Source organism: Arabidopsis thaliana, chromosome 5, assembly GCF_000001735.4.
Source record: "Arabidopsis thaliana chromosome 5, partial sequence".
Taxonomy (NCBI): domain Eukaryota; kingdom Viridiplantae; phylum Streptophyta; class Magnoliopsida; order Brassicales; family Brassicaceae; genus Arabidopsis; species Arabidopsis thaliana.
The window spans coordinates 22,318,223-22,337,084 of NC_003076.8; the positions used below are offsets into that span (position 1 = coordinate 22,318,223).

The window sequence follows — 18,862 nt, forward strand, 5'->3', positions numbered from 1 at the left end:
AATTGGGCTTTTATCCAATCCATTTAAGCCCATTTAGTTTCCTTGGTCGGAAAAAGCAATAAGAATCATTTTTTCTTAGTCTCTTCGACCAAAATTCTCAGCAAGAACGAAGAAAGACGAAATATTCGCAGGTAAAAATCACACTTTCTACTTGTGTAAATCAAAACCATTTTTCATTCAATTTGTTTACGAAATATGAGTAATCCTCGTTTAACTTATGAATTTGAGTTACTGGATCGCAGTATTTTTGCTATGAAACATTCAAAATTTTCAATAGAATTAGAGCGCAAAGATTCGAGATTTTGTCAACTCTAGTTCTGTGTAGGCCTTAAGTTATGTTTACATCATCATCATGATCATCATCAAGTGATAGTCTTCTTACAGGTCAAAGCTTGGTGTTGAGTTCTCTTCTATCTTTCTCATGGAGACGAGCTCTAACTTGTCTTCCATGGTTCGTCTTAACATTGGTAAATTTCGTCCTTTTATATATTTTCTTGCAATCCCATTACTCATCACTTAGTTAAACGTTTAAATTCCTGTGAAAAATCAATCCTTTTTTATCCACAATGTTTAACTTTGAACCAATTATTGATTAACTAAAACTGGTAGCTAGAATCGTGTGAGAAAGGATGTGCTTGGTCATCTTTTCCTAGTTATGTTTCTGAATCCTGTGATTGAGATGGTGAATGCTCTAGTTCAGCAAATGTTTCTCACTTTGAGGCTTAGGTTTCGTTGACCTCTCTGGTTTCAGTTGTAAACTTCAATCTTTGTTGGGCTGATCATAATTAACTGTGATAGCTAATGTTGTTTTCATGCAGGTGGAAAGAAATTTTGTACGACCATTGATACTTTGACTATTCGTGAGCCAGACTCAATGCTCGCAGCGATGTTTAGTGGTCGACATGCAATGTGCCAGGAATCCAAAAAGGTAATTGTTGCATTCTTTATTACTTGATTTGCACCCCAATATTTTGTTTCAGGATGGTGCTAGTTCAGAACCTGCATATTTATAGGCTTCACTGAGTGTAATAGTTGGTCCTTGGATTGAGTAGCCTTCATTGAATGATATTTTAAAATTTAGTTTACAACAGAGACTGTGATTTTAGCTACCGACTATAAGATTTGCTTCAAAATATAAGAATCGATTCAAAGTTTTGACGCCATGTACCAGAAAATCTGTTAGACATAACAATATACTGTATACACTCACATTTATATGTATGAGTATGCTTTTTCCATTTAGCAGCACCTTAGGATGGCATAATAGCCTTAAAGACTTTAAGTTAAGGGCGAGGTTCAAACGAGGAAAGGCTTGCGCTGTATGCATACATGGATGTGTATTTCCACTAAACTAGTTAATTTTTATTGTTGCAGGGATATGTATTCATAGATAGGGATGGGAAGCACTTCCGTCATATTTTAAATTGGTTGCGTGATGGCGTTATTCCTAGTCTGTCAGATCCTGATTGTTCTGAACTTTTGCGGGAAGCAGACTACTATCAGCTTCTTGTACGCTAAGTTTCTCTCTTACCTTACTATTCTCGTTTTTGTTTTTCATTTCTTAGCTAGTAACTGGAGTTTTACTTTCTGTGGAGTACAGAAATAATTTGTGTTGGAGATGTAATACATTGCATTCTCTTCCTATTTCAGGGACTGAAAGATGGAATAAAAGATTCGAGAAAAGAAGTTGGTGAAGTAGAAGCTGAATTAACGCGTATAGATATCATCAAATGTATACAAACCGAAAGAGTCAGGTTCCGAGGAGTTAATCTTTCTGGAATCGATCTTTCTAAACTGGTAATATTTCTTAACCTCATATTCTTGTAGTTTACAATGCTGCTGATTTGAAACCACTACATTTCTGATCCCCAAATCAGTTCCTTCAGATTTCATTTGTGGGTTTGATTAACTTCTATGAAGGAAAATTAATAGAACGTATGGACTAACTGATTCTTGTTGTTTTAACCTGGAGTTTAAAAAGAACTTGCAGTTACATTTTAATTTGATTTTTTCAACTGGAATACACATCTGCTGTCTTAGTGAGTGTCTTTATTTCTTGTCAACATTAAGGGATTAGTAAACCTATCCGGGAAGAAGAGCTTCTTCGTCTTAGTCAGTGTCTAGAAGAAACCATTTCGTATTTACTGTCTGAATGTTCTCTTTGAATAATGTAGGATCTATCCCTTGTGGATTTCAGCTATGCTTGTCTCAGGAATGTGTTTTTCTCTCGTACAAATCTTCAATGTGCCAAATTTCGGGTAAATATGTTGTATCAACTTTTTTTCTGCTTTGCGAGACGAATAATATCATCGCATCAGGGGAGTTTGCTTGAACATCTGCTGAATTACTTAATGCTTAAACAGAATGCTGATGCAGAAGGCTCCATCTTTCACAATGCTATTTTGCGCGAGTAAGGAATTTGTTAGTTTCTCATCGTATATTGGACAATTTTTACTTGGTAACACTCACCTGAAAGATTTAAATTCTTTCTTTCCTATAAAAGGTGTGAGTTTACCAGCGCAAATCTTAGAGGAGCGTTGTTAGCTGGTACAAATCTTCAGAGTGCAAATCTACAAGGTGCATATAAGCCTATCTTGCTTGTTAACGATCTTTTAGACTGTCATGAAATGAAATTTGTACATACATATAACCATAATCTTACTAATTTGTTCCTACTTGTGTACTGTAGATGCCTGCTTAGTGGGCTGCAGCTTCTGTGGTGCAGATCTCCGCACTGCACACTTGCAGGTGCCTTAAGTAGTTAGTCTGTGTAGAATTAGAATTTTAGCTTAGACTTTTCACCATGACAATTAATGGTTATGAATTGCCGGTTTAATCCCCACCTTTCAATCCCACGTATCCAGTAGGTGTTTATGAGCATAGCGTGATTCGGTGATAATGTTTGATTCTCTTTCTTACCTAACAGAATGCAGACCTTACGAATGCCAACTTAGAAGGAGCAAATCTAGAAGGTGCAAATTTGAAGGTAAGCAATTCCTTTTATTGACAATTTATATTCAGCCTTATTTGATTTGTGCTAATAAGTGTAGTCTTAAATGAGTAGTGTTTAGTTACGGTTTTAACTGGATCTTATATGTATAGGGTGCAAAGTTGAGTAATGCCAACTTCAAAGGAGCAAACCTTCAACGAGCTTACTTGAGGCATGTGAATCTGCGAGAAGCGGTAAGTCCAAAACCAATACTTGGGTATTGAAAAACATACATGCGCAGATTGATTGATATAGGCCAGTAATTGGTTGGCTCTTATACAAGTTTCTGAGTAGAGTTTAAATGGTTAATCCTTGCGATATGTTTATGTAACAGCATATGGAAGGAGCAAACCTCGGTGGTGCTAATATGACCGGTGCTATCCGATAAACTCCATTTGTTCAGACTGACTGTAAGTCTCGTCTTTGTAACTGATTATGGCAAAACGTGAATGTATTGGCCATTTCTCAATGCTCCTTGTTGTTGAAAATTGAAATAACAAAAATATTTCTTTTTTTCTAAGAGGCATTTTTTCTAATAATGTTATCTTTCTCTAATCCCAAATGAATTTGGAAATTATAAACCTTCTAATCCTACATGAGTTTGCTTACGTTAAACAACAACAAAAGGAACACTATATATATATTCAGGTAGAGAGAACGAAGTTACAATCATAAGACAAACGAAATAATGTTGAAAATATTAGGGTTTAGTGGTAATAACAAAGTACCCAAAGATACCAGCTTCGAGCTACCGGACCATGTTACCACTATAGAGCGAAACTGTACGTGTTTCCACGAGTCAAAGACAACCAAGGAAGGCATTAATCTCAAAGCTTTTCCGGTAAAATCAAATTCGTTTTCCTTGTCAGTAATTTATGAAAAACTCGAAAATTTGGTAATAAAGATCTCGCTGAACACATATTCTCTTTACGACTTCAAATTCGTTTCAAACTTTCTCGATAGAAAGTCAAGGCAAATTACTTTTCTATTATGTTTTCATATTTATTTCAATTACTAAATATCAAACATTCGATTGTATGTATTAAAAAGAAAAGAAGAAATTTTTTTTTGATAATTATAATTAGCAATATATACAAGAAATCTTTAATACACTTAAGGCAATAACTTAAAATCTTCTTTTCTCACTTTTTTATTTCCTATCTCATTAAATTTTCTTTTCTCACTTCTTTAATACACTTAAGGCAATAATCATCTTTATCAAACTTTATTAATTATTTTTATATTTTTATATAGATACTATATTTTGGAAATTACCATTATATATATATATATATTAAATTTTTATTAAATACCAAAATTATGTTTTATTTTATTAACATCATGCATTATACCTTTTGAATGGTAATACAATAATGATACGAACACAAGTTACTAAATTACACATTATAATCAACCTAATATTCTTTTTGGCATATTTTTGTTCTAAATTAATTTTTATGTTTTGCTTAAAATTTTCGTAATTTCTTCTTCTAAGCCTTAGGTGGAGCAAGCCTTGGTGACTCGACAAAGTGAAGGGTTTGGTCTCCAGAAAGTTTTCTTCCAAGGTTCAAGAACGGATCTTCACAATTCAAATTGGTGAGAAACAGTTTGAATTTTGAGGATCCGTTCTTGAACCTTGCAAGAAAACTTTCTGAAGACCAAACCCTTCACTTTGTCGAATCATCAAGGCTTGCTCCTCAAAATCCTCACAATAAAAAAAAAGAGAGATATAAGAAGATCAATCTAGAAACGTACTACGTACAAGTAAAAGAAGGAAATGACCATTCAAGATTTGCAAGAGCTAGAGGAGAGAGAGAGATGTGTAAGTTGTGAGGTAGATTGTAGAGAAAAATAGGGTTTTTATAGATAAAATCGATCAGGAGAGTTAACATACGAAGAAAGAGTTTGGAAAAGCACTGCGCACTAGTTCTTTGGATGGTATTATCTTTCGTATCATTGACAGCAAATTATTCTTCTATTTCATTTTCTTAGGATTTATTTTAAATATTAATCACAAACAAAACAAGTAATTCAAAGTTAGGTCGACGCTTTGAAAGATAACAAAATTTGGAAGGTTCTTTCGCTTAGGTTTGACGCTAATCTTATGACCGTTAGATCTTTTTATGTTTTTTTTTTGGTTCTGCAGTTCTCCACCGTTGATTTCTTTTTAGCAATCCACGCTTGCTTTGCTTACGTGTGTTAGTGCGGGCTAAACCCACCCCATTCGGCCCGCCCAGTTACAAGCCCAATCCTTTTATGAGCCCAGCCCGCATAAATCCGTAAGTCTTAAATTTGACAATTCTAATCCGCCTGACTGTGGATTTTGCCGAGTGTCGGCGGATTTACATTTTTTTTCGGCCCATTACTTTTATAAAGCCTAAACGGACACATTGAAGGTTAAAATAAAGCCCACTAATTGCAAAAGAAAAACAAAAAAGGAGTCACTTGTTATGCCCATTACTTCTATCTCGTAAGACTCCAACAGCATCAGGTCATAATCAGTCTCAACATATCCAATGATTGCTTAGTTTTAGGTTGGTCTTGCATGTATTAAGACTTTGGAGTTGCATACTGTTGGGCCGTTCCGGAGGACAACCAAGTGAAGCCATCGCTTAGGCTTTACATTGTTAAACACTTCTTTTTGGAGAACTGCTTTTTTTTTTTACATTAACAAAAAGACACAATTTTTTAGTTCATCAAAGAAAAGTTTAGAAAGTTTGGACCCGCACGGTATAGGGAGGAAGGTGGATTATTGTGAGATTGCTGCTTGGACCAACTTCAATTTCGAAGATCCCTTCTCGAAACTTGCAAGAAAGCTTTCTGGAGAACACTTTTTATATATATCAAAACGGCACTAGTTTGGGCTTTGTAAGAGTTTCTTTATATGACTGCGTCTAGGTAGTTTAATTATTCTAGTGAAGACTTTGTAAGAGGTTGAAAAACAATACATGAACGTATCCATGATCACAAAATTAAGTAAGGAATCAAATTGCATTGAATAGTTAACAGATGATTTGCAACAATTATAAGTTAAGAAAATTAATGATACATATACAATCAAAGATCAAAAAACTCTGTTCTTTGTTAGTTCTTGATCTTGGCCGTAGATTCTTTTCAGACATAGTTTCTACCTTATTCCCTGCATGTCATCCCAGGAACAATTATTGTTATTATTCTTGTTGTGTTGGTCGTTTGTTGCGGCTACGACGGCTGTAGAATCAGCCGGGAATAGTGAAGCTAATTGATGAACATCAAGAACAAGATTGTCGTCAGTGACAACAGATGATTGTCCATTAGAGATCTCTCCACTATCACTTCCCCAATCAAGAAGCTTAGCTATGTCCTCCTGCATTGTGTTCATTTGAAGAGACTCTTCTTCCTTTGATTTCAAATCTGCGTTTTGATCATAAACATTTTACATTTTACTTGGAGAGAAGAGTAGTTTAGATTTGAAGTGTTGTAAGTGGTTTTAGTTTTACCTTGCAAGGAACATAAGTTGTCAGAAGAATCATAATGTCCGAAACTAACCGAGAAGAAGTTGTCGTTGTTGTTGGTGTTGTTGTTGTGGTTCGGAAGAGAAGCTGTGAGTTGTCTTCGTTTTGGAGGTCGGCCTCTGCCTCCAGAGGCTAAAGCTTCGGCCTCTTCGAAGACATCCTCTAAGAGGCTGCAGCTACTACTTCTTCTATGAGCACCGGAACTGTTAAGGTTATGATTCTGTCTCTCGTTGTCTGTGAAGTTGTTGACGTTATTGAAGCCATCTATTTGGGGAATTTGGTTTGAAGGGAGCTGCTCTTGTTTCATGGAGTAAACTGGGTTGGTATGAAATGAGGTGGAAGAAGGAGTGTAATGGGAGTGAAGAAAGCTTGGGGAAGAAGTTGATGTAGGGTAAGAAGAAGAAGAAGGGTTTAAAGAGAAGGAAGGAGAGGAAGAGTAAGGGTTATTAGTATTGTGGTAAGTAGCGGTTTGAGCGGTTGGGGAAGGGTAAGGCAATGTAAGAAAGGAAGTGTAGGAGTCTCTTGAAACAGGGGAAAATGGTGCGGTTGAGACGCGGTTGATGCAATTAAGAGGAGTGTTAGCATTGTTGTAACGTTTTGCGAAGAGTGATGAAGGCGGTTGAAGGAGAGGTGGAGGTCTAGGGAAAGTGAAATTTCCGTTGTTGTTGTTGTTGATTTGGGAACGCGGGAGGGCAAAGAGGGGAAGGGTCGGGTATTGGTTGTTGCGAGGGGAACATAAAGGAGAGGAAAGTGGTGGTGGAGGCGGTGTGGAAGAGAGTTGAGATGGTGTGTTTGGAGTGTGAGGGCTAAGTGGATGGAGGAGGTTAGCAGTCGTGGTATGAAAAGTGAAGGATGATGAGGACTTTGCGTTTGCTGGTGTTGGAGATGGAAGAGGGGAAGATGATGGTGTGTTTCGTTGTGAAGATTGTGGTTGAAAATACATTTGTTGATGTTGTTGTTGTTGTTGATGATGATGATGATGATGGTTATGTTGCTGTTGTTGTTGATGATGTGGATGTGGATGGAGTTGATGGTTAGGGATAATATCTGGAGGATAAAGAGGAAGTCCTTGGCGAAGAAGTCGTTTCAATCTCGTGTTCCAATAGTTCTTAATCTCGTTGTCTGTTCTTCCCGGTAACTATAATAAATTGCATGAAGATTAGTTAACGTGTAACGCAGGTAACACCAAGTATATATGTATAAGTTGTTGTTATACCTGAGCAGCCATGCGAGCCCATTTGTTACCAAGCTGAGCATGAAGCTGAATGATGAGACGTTCTTCGTCACCGGTGAAAGAGCCTTTTTTCAGATTTGGTCGGAGGTGATTGGCCCATCGAAGACGGCAGCTTTTGCCGCAACGAGCCAAACCTGTGTTTTTCTGAACGGCGTTCCAATTCCCTTCACCGTTCTCTCTAACGTACGCAGCAAGTATCTCATCTTCCGCCGCCGTCCATGGACCTTTCTTCAATATCACTCCTCCGTCTGATAAGTGATTGGTGGATCCACCGTCCTTCCCTGCTCCTCCTCCTCCGTACATGATCATAGCTTCTTCCCTTGCCGATTCAAGAAGAGAAAGAAACAGAGTTTGTGTTTATTAACGTCTTGTTGTGTTTTGGCTTATGATTGGGGGGATTTGAGAAAGGTAGGACCCACAAAGTGATATTCACCCTCCAAGTTCGGCCATCGGAAAATAATTGTTTTTTTTTTTTTTTTGTACTGTGACAAATGATGACAAAGAGGGAAAAACAGAGAAGAGGTAACTTTGGTAATTTACGGTGTAAAATTACAACGGAAAAAACAAGAAAATAAAAGAGATATAAATAAAAAAAGAGGAGAGAGAGAGAAGAAATTGACAGTGTTTGTTTCTCTGGACACAACACAAGTCTTCTTAAGACAACTCACAATATCGGTTGTTTTTTTAAAAATTTACTAATGTTTTTAATCTTCTATTTTAAGTAATGACATTTGTAACACGCTTATTTTAATATCACATTCAACGTGAACTATCTTCTTCTTTTTTTTTTTAGATAATTAACCTTTTAAAGAGTATAGAAACAACTTGTTTTGACAGGATTGGTCAAATGTTTTCAACCTTCAAATAACATTTTTCCCCCATAAAACCATTGTCAGCTTTGGATAGATTGGCATAGTTGACTAACATTATCAGATTCTACCTAAAAAAGTTTTTCATTCGACTCAGTGCAACGAATCCATTTTGAAAGTTTCAATTTCAACCCAAGATTCAAGCATGAGATTGATTTGTGAATAAATGTTTTGTACTCTTCCTAAAATCATGTTACTTGGCGTTTCAAACATTGAGGTGCACGAGGAATCAAATTGATTAGTGGCAAAATGCTCTTTTGTCCCATTTATCATAAATGCCTTATGGAGTCCTTTCTTATCTTTGACCAAACACACAAACACTTGTTGTGACCTTTCCTTCTTTCAAAGCAAATGACGCGAGCCACTTGTGTGTGCCATAACTTGAAGACTCGGCCAAACAACCTTTTACTATGGTCATATGATTACCAAATGTTATAATACTAATTCGTATATTATATATAGAACAAATAGAGAAGTGTAGGAAGACCAAAGACTTCAGGGAATCAGGTGAATCAAGAACTTGATTGGTTTGATTGAACATCTACGTTAGGAACATCGTTAGCTAACCACGGTGTCGATATCAATAAGCATTCTCCAAATTCAACTCTTAGACCAACTATACTGATGACTGATGATGACTCTAAACCAGCCTGAACCTCGAAATAAACTAACCACATCAAAAAAATAAAGAAGCCTAGGTAAAGATTTTTGATTCACATGTAGACTCACCTGGTTCAACAACTTGGTCTTGTGTTTCTTTCCATTTTCTCCCACAGCGATTACATATCTAGCCCGCGTTATCGCCTGATGTAGTGATGAGCACAGAAAAAAAGAAAAAGCTGTGGCAATAACATTTGCTTGGGACAGGAGTCAAGTTTCTCCTTGAAATTGTTGGGCTTGTTCTTCATGGCTGTTTCTTTAGAGCTGTAGCGCCAAATCAGGCTGTTGGGAATCGACACGAACACCAGAAGATTGTTTTGCAGGAGAATCAGGCGAATGAACTCCGATGTTCAAATCTGGTGGGAGATTGAAATTCTCTTGTCTCTGCTTCAACTGGACTTGTGGAGTAATGCCTCCTCGCCATTGAGACTGGACATGGAATCTTGAGAAATCAGAAGTTGGGGCAGCCATCTGAGGGAAAACAATTGGTCGGTTGTTTTGAAATGGTTGGTATCCTCCGTTCATCATCCCGTGAACAGGTTGGTGCACAAATGTCTGGAAAGGGAAACCATTCCTTTGAGGATGGAACTGTGTCTCTTCAGCATCTCTCGGTTTGAAAGCTTGTTGGTGAAAATGTTCTCTTGATGGATTATACAAGGACTCCGCAGAAATCTGGCTGCTCTTCGGATTACTAGCATTTTCAAATGTTTGTTTATTATTCCCTCCAGCTCCTATCGACATCCATGCTCGTGCTGCTGCTACAGAAGCATTGCCTGAATCTTCACTTCTTGCGGATTGTGGTGACGAAATCTTCGGTGGAGCATCAGCTTTAGGATGATTATAAGTGGAGTTGTGCTGTGTTCTAGCCCTCTCATTGAAGTTTCTCATTATCTGTGCTTGTTCCTCGTGGCTTTGACTCTGTTGTCTCATTGGTTGCTGTGAACTTGTTGCTGTGCGACTCATTTGATTAGCAAAATCAGTAGATAGATCAAACATTCTGTTGTTCACACCGGGAGAGACTTTGCCATTCCTCAATCCACCAGGGAAGATCCCGTTAGTAGTCATCTGGTGCTTGTAATGTTCAGAATCTGTAGAACTCATGTTCCTCATCATGTCACTTGATGACCTGTATGATGCCACCGTATCTGATTTTCCAAAGCTTTGGTTTTCCAAAACACAGCCAGAACCGGAATTGGTTTGTTCTGCTGGTGGGGGTAAATTCAGTTCTACTTGCTGAGGAATCCTATTTTGAGGCTTGACAAAATCTAGCTGAGAAGGATTTCGATATTCATGCTGGCTCATAGATTTTAGGTTTCCTACCTGAGTAGCAACAAAAGAGGGACTCCCTTCTGACAAAGCCCCAATAGATGCTGGAAATGGGAATGCATGGTTTCCATCTCGAACTGGTCGGCTACCCTGTTGTTCCTTTGCAGGCAGAGGAGTCTTAAACAGTGTCTCATTCGTCTTTGTTGCAGCATTTGATTTCCGCTTTGAAAACACAGATGCTTTTTTAGGTGGTTCTTTAGGTGTGCAGGTTTCAAATAGAAGTACTGGTGTAGGAAGCGGCTCGTATTCTCCAACCCATCCCCGGCCAAACTTAAAGTCTGCAGGTAGTGCTTGCTCGATTCGCTGAGAAGCTATTTTCCATGCAACGGGTCCAAGAGTTGCAGCAAAACGTGCAAGGCTCCTACCATACGCATGTTCTGCATGAAGCCCTACCTGATGATACGGGAAAAATATTTAGTCAAGAAGGTTAAGCGCAATCATAAAATGACAATGAAACTTTGGGCATAATAATTATCACTTACAGCAACAAACTGCTTGATTTCACTCTCAAATGTTGTGAATATGGACTCCGATCTATCGCCCTGCTGATCAGAATCTTCATAGGTTGCACGGCGGTCTTCCTCAACAACCGACAGCTTCCTCCCACACTTACCAAAGAGACCCTTCCCTAGGAAAAGTGAAACAATATGAAAATATATCAGAAAAAGAGAAGAGGTGGAAAAAAAGAGCCATTACTCTTAGCATCTACAACTAATTGAAGTATGTGTTTCCCTCATACCAGATGATAAGTCTTCTGCTTTCTCCAGACTGTCTACTAATGATGTGTTGCCCTCAAAAAGCACATCCGTGTAGCTGTGCTTTTCATGTCCGCCGATTTGAGTTGAAACCGGCTCGTTTTGAGAAGCTCCTCCACTAGCAAGGTTCGCCCCAGATGAGAAATCAGAACCAACGGCCTCTAGACCATTTCGACTGAATGGCTGTCTCACTTGCTTCTTCACAGAGCTGTCAGGTTTCACCTTTTCATCTGTTTTAAGCTCTTTTTCAGCTCGTTTAATCTTAAGCCTTGCCTTCTCGAACTTCCGCTTTCCCATTTCCTGAATAGTCCTTGCCTAATAGGAAAAAAAAGGAGTTTAAAATACCGGCAGACAGAAAAGTAAACCCTAATTAGCAAAGAAAGAAAATTGGTGAGAATATAAAAACATGATTTACCTGTTTATAGTAGACAGTGTCTGAGGAATTGTATTGCATTGCATTTGAGCAAATCAATAAGACATCGCTCTGCATTCAAGAAATACAGTTCCAAAACCAGGTTAGTAAAGGAAGTCAAGCAACGGTATAGATTATACATGATCCTAGCAAATACACTAGAGCAGTTCTATTATCACAACCCATTATTCTACAGAGAAGCCATATCCTGAAAAGCTACAAAATCAGTTCATCATGTAAAAGCTCTCCATGTAAACTTGAGTAACAAACTTATCACCCACCTCGAGCTCTTCCAACGTAGAATATGATCCATTCGCAAGCTTCTTCCTCACTGTGGAAAAATCCATGGGATGCTCTATCATATCATGATAATCAGGAAGCTGCAAATACAATCCCAAAGAAAAATCAAATAAAACAGCTTAAAACTCTAATTTCGGAACAGATTGGTCAGAGATAACTCCAGGAAATCCACCATTACCTCTTCAGGATCAACAGGTTCTGCATACACACCATAGATGTCTTTCCTGTTTGCAAAACAAAGACTCCAAGTAAGATAAGCTAAACAATGTGATCACGCAATCACACACAAGAGAGAAAGAAAAGGAATTTCAGTTGTGTACTTTTGAAGTTTGTCAAGAATCAACTCCAAAGACTTCTTGTCAAGGATAGGTGTTGTTTCTGAAGAATGATCACACTGATTCCCTAATACAACAAGAACGACAACCAAAGCAGACTGAGAGATGAGATTAGTCATGATAATCAAAGCTCTAAACACAAAGTAACACAGAAAATGCAACATACCAGAAGCGCTCCTCCTCTTCCTTTCCTGACAAATTCACAAGAGAACTCATATCAGAAACCTCAAAAATGTAACTGAATCAAAATCAGTAACCTCAAAGATGTAACTGAATCAAAAGCCAATGCCAAACAAACAAAAGACAGAAGTGATTGACAGAGATAGTGTGAGACAACAACAACACACATTAGAGAGAGAGAGAAAGAGTAAATAAAGATGAGGGTAATGGTAATGGAGAGAGAAAGGTGGGAAGTGTGATCAGATTCTGTGGGAAGAGAGAGAGTGAGTGAGTGAGAGAGAGAGACAACATAAGTTAGTTTTTTTGACAGTTGACCCCGACAGTTTATATTATCTCCCAATTCCCCAACACTCTCATTGCCACCAAAGAACCACACACACAGAGAGACAGAGACACTGATAAAGTTCATCACTTTCTAGGGTTTCCGTACAGTACCTTATCATCCTCTTCCTCAGAATCAGCGTGACCTTCTTCTTCTTCTTCCTCCTCTTCCACATCGTAATCCTTCTCTTCTTCCTCTTCCTCTTCTTCGTCTTGACGGTTAAGTTTCCTCTTCTTGACTTGCCTCTTCTCACTTACTTCTTCCTCCTCCTCCTCTGCTTCATCATCTTCTTCGTCTTCTTCTTCATAATCAGACGCGTGTCTCACACGCGCTCGACTCTTAACAGGAGGGTCAGCTCTAGCACGGCTCTGGTTCAGCTTAAGAACTTGTTTCAGCTTCTTCTGTCTCTTCTTCTCCTCTTCAACCTCATCCTCTTCCTCCTCGTCGAAGTAATCGTCGAAATCGAAGTTATACCTCACATTTCGCTGCCTTTGACCTCGCCGGAGCTCATATCCCGATTCACGCGGAGATGAACTACTACGCCGCGCCGCCAGATCTGCCTTCGACGGACGACCTTTCCTCCGTCGTCTCGCGATCTGACTCATCTTCTTCTTCTTCTTCTTCTTCTTCTTCTCTATCGAACTCAGTGCACAACACCCAATCCCTTTCTCTCTCTATACAGCTAAGGTCTCTCTCTCTCTCTCTGCAACTTTCTATTTTTTTCCGGGTAGGAGAGAGAAAGGAAGAAAATGAAGAAACTTTTGGTCAACCGAAGCTAAGTCTGAACCTTAGGTTCGGATATAATTTGATGTATTCAAAAAAAACCTGCGCGATGGTAAACGCCGTCAATTAGACGACGTTAGCTACTACTACCCGTTGCCCGGCTTACTTAATTTTGTTATTTTTTTATTAATTGTATTTCCACGTCATCAATTTCTTATTGAAGCTTAGACACGTTACTCACGCGCTTTACACTAGGCACTTGTGTTTAAGGTATTTCACAAGTGTTATAATTACAAAATTACTGTAATTAAATGCACGAGTAAGATCATGTATTTGTGTTTTAAACTTACCCAAAATGTATAAACACGTTTTAAAAATGAAACATTATGTTGAAGTACAACATCTGAATTTTCATCAATGTTTCTGACTATGATCGTTTAATTGGTGTCGGAAAATGGTTTGCTCTTTTTCCTCACCACAAAATATACTTTACAATGAAATGAACAATACAAAATGTGTATATCTAAACAAAATATAGCAATTTGTGAAAGTAAGTAGAGTAATATATAGCAATTTATTTTCATAAAATTTGTAAAGGAAATATTTTATCTTATATTATTATTATTGATCGATAATTAGTGGTAGACTTTTGTAAAAAAAAATTAACGAAAGGAAGAGAATTAATGCTTAAGAGTTAAGAGAGAATGAACAACTTGGAGTGATGCGAATTTGCGAGCACAAATTTGACACGACGCCTATGTCAAAAGTATCATCTTTTTTTGTCCCATCCTTTTTGACAAAATGTACAGCCTAACCACTTTCACTAGAAAAATATTCTCCCAATATGCATGAGAAGTTCATAGACGACGAATTGCTATAATGGTATGAAAATAATCAAAATATAATTATATTTGAATTTGGGGAGTTTTAATTTCTTACTGTTAATCTTAATAAATTACTGAAATTAGTATTGCACAAAAAAAAGAGAGGCTGAAATTAGTTTTAATAAGTCAAAGCCAAAACTAAATCCTAAACGGCTGAATTTGCCATATTCGCTTATCATAAGAGAACTTGTGACTGTAATTTAAATTAAATCCAAGCCGTCCAATCACATAACATCGAGAGAATCGAACGATTTAGAAGAAATATGACACTAACGGGCCTCACAATCATCAGAACAGTATGCGTTACCTCTGGGAGTTCTGACCTTCAACAAACACTATTTATTACATATCACCAATTTTGACCAAATTTTGATGTAAATGAACGAACACTTGAAATTTGTTTTTCTTGTTTTTCAACCTTTTGAAGATTATTTTCTGACCACCTATTTTCAAATGTTATTTGACCAAAAAAAAATCATGTAATGAATGTCTAAATTTAAACCTTTTAAATCTATTTCAATGTAAGACATCGTTTTTAACGGGAAAATAATGTTGAGCTGAATAGCTATAATGCTTACATTTGAGTTTTTACAAATCATGAAAGTCAACTTTTAATCGTAACAAGTTATTTATGGTTGATATATAACATAACAAGCTTACCTAATATTTGATGAATTTGTTTTCTTTCTGGGCTGGTTTTGAAGATTATCTCTCAAGCTTTAATCTGAGGACAAGAAAGAAAAAGAAAAAAAAGCCCACGATGAAAATGACCCAACACCCTAACTCAACCATAATCCAAACTATAATCGGTATTACATGCAACATGGACTTATAACATTATGCAAAGATATGTTACTGTTTGGTAACATTATGAAAAAAAAAACTATTATAACGATATTATAAGTCAAAGCTTGAGAGATAATCTTAAAAACCAGCGCAGTAACACAGAGATGTTTTATTGGTGTTTTTTTTTGTTTAAATCTGTTTGATAGTTTTTCAAAATGTTTATCTGATCTATTATTTTTTATATTTCGAAACTATTTATATGATTCCAGTATTTTGTTTGGTTGAACTATATTATTATATAGGAAATGCATAAATAAATGGTTAATTTTATAATCTTGTTGTTTTAGCTAAAGCATTCTAGAAAAGAAAAAAATATTAATGGAGCAAGTATAATCTGATGATAATGGTGATTGGCGGCAACAATCAAAAGATTTATAATTTCATACGTTGGTTGCATGTATACCAGATCAATCATTAATCAAAAATTCAACGTATAAAGTATAAACGTAATAGATAAAGTAATCGTCATCTTTGTAAACTAACCGATATGAAATGTTTCGTCGTCGACAATCCCACATTTTACGGTGAATCTATTTCCCAAGGTACCACCTTATCTGAATCTCATTTGTTTATAGTATATATCGATCCGTTAATTAATACTCTGATTCGTTAATGTATTGATTAGTGCCGGTGTCCGCTAGATTAATCACTATTAGATACTAAAATTACAGGTAGGCCGTAGTTGTTTGCATATAATTTGTGTGTGCATGTATAGACGTAATAATTGGTAGAGTATACGTACTTGGTTGCAAAGAGACTTACACAATAATTGGTAGTTTTGTTAATTAATACTAGTATTTTATATAGACAATGCCCCCAAACGTGTAGTGTTCTTCTATCTCTACAATATATTTTAGGAGTTAGTTTAGGTCAAAGTGTCCTAATATACAAATTTTAAATTTAGTCTTCTGATCTTATTTATACCCGTATAGAAATGAATAAAAGTCATTCGAACAATGACAAATAAAATTTGTAGGTATTTGCAAATTTTCCTAAAGCGTGGTATGTTTTGGCATTTTGCTAGATTATACCGACATCAAACTAGCTTAATTCCAAACCTTACGAAACATAATGAAACCTTTCGATTTGGTTGCAAAATATTTTGTTTTCCCTTAAAACTTAATATGACTTAAATTTCACACTTGTTGGGCTAACTTAAAATTTATACATAATATCCAAAATTAATCAAAAAATCGATGAAACACTCTTTATGAGTTACGTAAGAAGGTGCTACTTTAGATGGTAAAAGACAAAACTGCTGAATGATAGTTTGATACAGCGTGTATTTGTTGTTGCACAATCCTAGTGCGTACACGAAAAAATAAACAGTACTCGAAAGTCGAAAGTATAACCAGCTCGAACAAGTAAAATCCTCTAGCTGGATATTCGTTATTGGAATTTTAGAAAAATGATTCTCTCAAAGTGTAAACTTGTGGAAATAAAATATATAGCAAAGTCGTTGACATAAAATATCACAAAAGTCATTCTCGACTCTACAAATATATACTTACTAGATTTTAATCCGCGGTACATAAAAGTTTGTAAATTGTATCTATCTATAAAATATTTTTATTTTGTAATTTACAATTGTTATTAAGTAACATCTTGCCAAACCCGTCCCGCCAACCCGTCCCATAAAAAAACCATTTCTTTTATTAATGTTAATCTTATTTATGATATGTTTATGAATTATTGTCTAAATATTTTGTAATTTTGTAGTAATTAAATGCTATCAAATATCTCTGCGGTTTGATGATTATAATCGAATTGTTATAATCATGGAGAAAATCAATATCAAAAATGATAATTTTGAAGTAATTAAATGATAGTAAATATTTTGGAAGTTTTATTTTAGTAACTAATGTGGAGAGTTTTAGGAAAGATTGTTAAATGTCAAATATTTATTTCGAAGATGTTTTTTTTAATTATTAAAAACAAACATTAAAATTCAGTGGCAGCCATTGTAAATAAGTCCCAACTACAGAATTTATTTCACAAAATAACTGCAAAAATGTATATATAGATTCTAAGAGAAAAATATTAAACTAACATATATTTGTAAATTGCAATAGTATTGACTTATCCGATTATGTAACTTTTATTTTTTTTAATTAAGTATCTTGATACTACATATCTTATCGATATGGGATATGTATGAACGATTTCTGTTTATTTTGTTCTTATTTATGTGAATGCAACGATTTAATTTCTTTATTTACGGTCTTTCTCTCGCAATTTCTGGAATTCTGCATAGTGGGGATCATCAGCCTAGTTGACACGGTTACAAACTGACAGTGACCACCTACAACTATTAAAGAGACTTCATTCAATTCTACAATATTCTAGTTAAACTAAAAGTTTGCTTCACATTGTAACAGACATAAATCCCCAAAATTATGGGCCTACAATTTGCAATAACTTGTTTATATTGCACTTCTGTTTTTTTTTGTTTATGGTATAAGAGTTAATCATTTGGTCAACTTCTTAATTGTATGTGTTTGTACATTGATCTACTTGTAATTTTTAGCTTATTAATTATTATATGGTGATGTTGGCCCAATTTCATCATGGATAGAATTTAACCTCCACTTTTTCAACTCTAACATCAGTTATAAATTGACTTAAAAATTAACTACGTCACTTTCCAAAAATATTTTTCAAAACTCAACGCAAAACACATCATACAAATTAGACAATGGGAAAACACGCGTTTATAATGACATTTTTGTTCATGAAGTGACAAATCATTTCTTCTTCCTTTACTGATCTGACAATTAAAAAGCCCGACTCATCCAAGTTTTATAATCAAATTCTAAACATCCAAGTTTATAATCTAATCCCCTAGAATCATTCTAACCGACCAAACTTAACCGGTTGTTTTGTCTCACATATTTTAGTTTTATGTAATTATTATCACTCGTTAAACGCGTTCCTCGTCGATTCTGTTTGACTCGTATCTCTCTATCATTCAATCAACACACAATAATAAGTTGAATAAAATATCCAAAAATGGTATATAATATAAATATAAAGATAATGGAAAGGAAGAGGATTGCATGGGCTAAAATACATACGATGGAAGTTTTAGTGGTGCACATCACAACTTTAGTGCAAGAAAGAACATCCAAACAATATTATTTTTATTATACAGCTTGGAATGATAAAAAATAATAATCTAAAAGCTAAGTTTGACTTGTTTGCAAAATAAAATAACTGAGATGATTACATTTCGGATCAAACCCCAATCTTCACTTTTTAAAAAACTTGTCCAAAATCCAACTTTTATATGACTACATGGTGATAATTCGCATGATATAATTACTAATTATGCATGTTGGATAATGCAGTAAATTACACTTTACCAGTTAAAATAGTTTATATTATAAATTACTCTTTCGGTTTCCAATTACTAAATCTTTTGAGTTTTCACACACATGACACATCAAAAAGAAAGTTACAATAACAAAATTATCTATATGAATTGTTATTTGGTATTTTAAATAGGGAATGGTAGAGGTGAACCATGAAAAAAC

The 18,862-nt window shown here is 35.8% G+C and overlaps 4 protein-coding genes across 6 annotated transcripts; 2 read left to right on the plus strand and 2 right to left on the minus strand.

Annotated features, from left to right (window-relative positions):
• The first annotated feature begins 82 nt into the window (after window positions 1-82).
• FIP2 (potassium channel tetramerization domain-containing protein / pentapeptide repeat-containing protein) lies at window positions 83-3,583 on the plus strand. Of its 2 annotated transcripts, NM_124882.4 has the most exons (12): window positions 83-131; window positions 385-467; window positions 819-928; window positions 1,375-1,509; window positions 1,651-1,797; window positions 2,175-2,258; window positions 2,364-2,410; window positions 2,504-2,577; window positions 2,690-2,748; window positions 2,927-2,986; window positions 3,103-3,183; window positions 3,324-3,583. In NM_124882.4, exons 2-12 carry the CDS (start codon window positions 422-424, stop codon window positions 3,375-3,377), a joined length of 897 nt encoding a protein of 298 aa, NP_200311.1. In that variant the 5' UTR covers window positions 83-131; window positions 385-421; the 3' UTR covers window positions 3,378-3,583. The 2 variants fall into 2 exon arrangements, with proteins under 2 accessions (NP_200311.1, NP_851193.1); NM_180862.1 differs by having other exon boundaries at window positions 88-131; window positions 3,103-3,525.
• Window positions 3,584-3,605: 22 nt separating this feature from the next.
• AT5G55010 (uncharacterized protein) lies at window positions 3,606-4,113 on the plus strand. The gene has a single exon (NM_124883.2). It carries the CDS (start codon window positions 3,678-3,680, stop codon window positions 4,005-4,007), a length of 330 nt encoding a protein of 109 aa, NP_200312.1. The 5' UTR covers window positions 3,606-3,677; the 3' UTR covers window positions 4,008-4,113.
• Window positions 4,114-6,376: 2,263 nt separating this feature from the next.
• On the minus strand, window positions 6,377-8,196 carry MYB120 (myb domain protein 120; the record flags this gene model as incomplete). Its single annotated transcript, NM_124884.2, has 2 exons — window positions 7,700-8,196; window positions 6,377-7,621 (listed from the first exon to the last, which is right to left on the minus strand). The coding sequence occupies exons 1-2, from the start codon at window positions 8,024-8,026 to the stop codon at window positions 6,377-6,379; spliced, it is 1,572 nt and encodes a 523-aa protein (NP_568819.1). The 5' UTR covers window positions 8,027-8,196.
• Window positions 8,197-8,717: 521 nt separating this feature from the next.
• AT5G55040 (DNA-binding bromodomain-containing protein) lies at window positions 8,718-13,856 on the minus strand. 2 transcript variants are annotated; one of them, NM_001125966.2, is made up of 10 exons: window positions 12,990-13,856; window positions 12,541-12,565; window positions 12,360-12,441; window positions 12,218-12,263; window positions 12,021-12,119; window positions 11,743-11,811; window positions 11,312-11,642; window positions 11,055-11,200; window positions 9,316-10,965; window positions 8,718-9,236 (listed from the first exon to the last, which is right to left on the minus strand). In NM_001125966.2, exons 1-9 carry the CDS (start codon window positions 13,479-13,481, stop codon window positions 9,505-9,507), a joined length of 2,751 nt encoding a protein of 916 aa, NP_001119438.1. In that variant the 5' UTR covers window positions 13,482-13,856; the 3' UTR covers window positions 8,718-9,236; window positions 9,316-9,504. The 2 variants fall into 2 exon arrangements, with proteins under 2 accessions (NP_001119438.1, NP_200315.2); NM_124886.3 differs by having other exon boundaries at window positions 8,718-10,965.
• Between the last annotated feature and the right edge of the window lie 5,006 nt (window positions 13,857-18,862).

Excerpts from the sequence above, each read along its gene's own strand:
- AT5G55010 (NM_124883.2), top strand. The coding sequence starts at position 3,678 with ATGTTGAAAATATTAGGGTTTAGTGGTAATAACAAAGTACCCAAAGAT.
- FIP2 (NM_124882.4), top strand. The coding sequence starts at position 422 with ATGGAGACGAGCTCTAACTTGTCTTCCATGGTTCGTCTTAACATTG. Across the intron at positions 1,798-2,174 it reads GAATCGATCTTTCTAAACTG|GATCTATCCCTTGTGGATTT; the intron begins GTAATATTTCTT and ends TGAATAATGTAG. Across the intron at positions 2,987-3,102 it reads TAGAAGGTGCAAATTTGAAG|GGTGCAAAGTTGAGTAATGC; the intron begins GTAAGCAATTCC and ends TTATATGTATAG.
- AT5G55040 (NM_001125966.2), bottom strand. The coding sequence starts at position 13,481 with ATGAGTCAGATCGCGAGACGACGGAGGAAAGGTCGTCCGTCGAAGGCA. Across the intron at positions 11,812-12,020 it reads CTACGTTGGAAGAGCTCGAG|AGCGATGTCTTATTGATTTG; the intron begins GTGGGTGATAAG and ends TCTTGAATGCAG. Across the intron at positions 11,643-11,742 it reads ACACTGTCTACTATAAACAG|GCAAGGACTATTCAGGAAAT; the intron begins GTAAATCATGTT and ends TTTTCCTATTAG.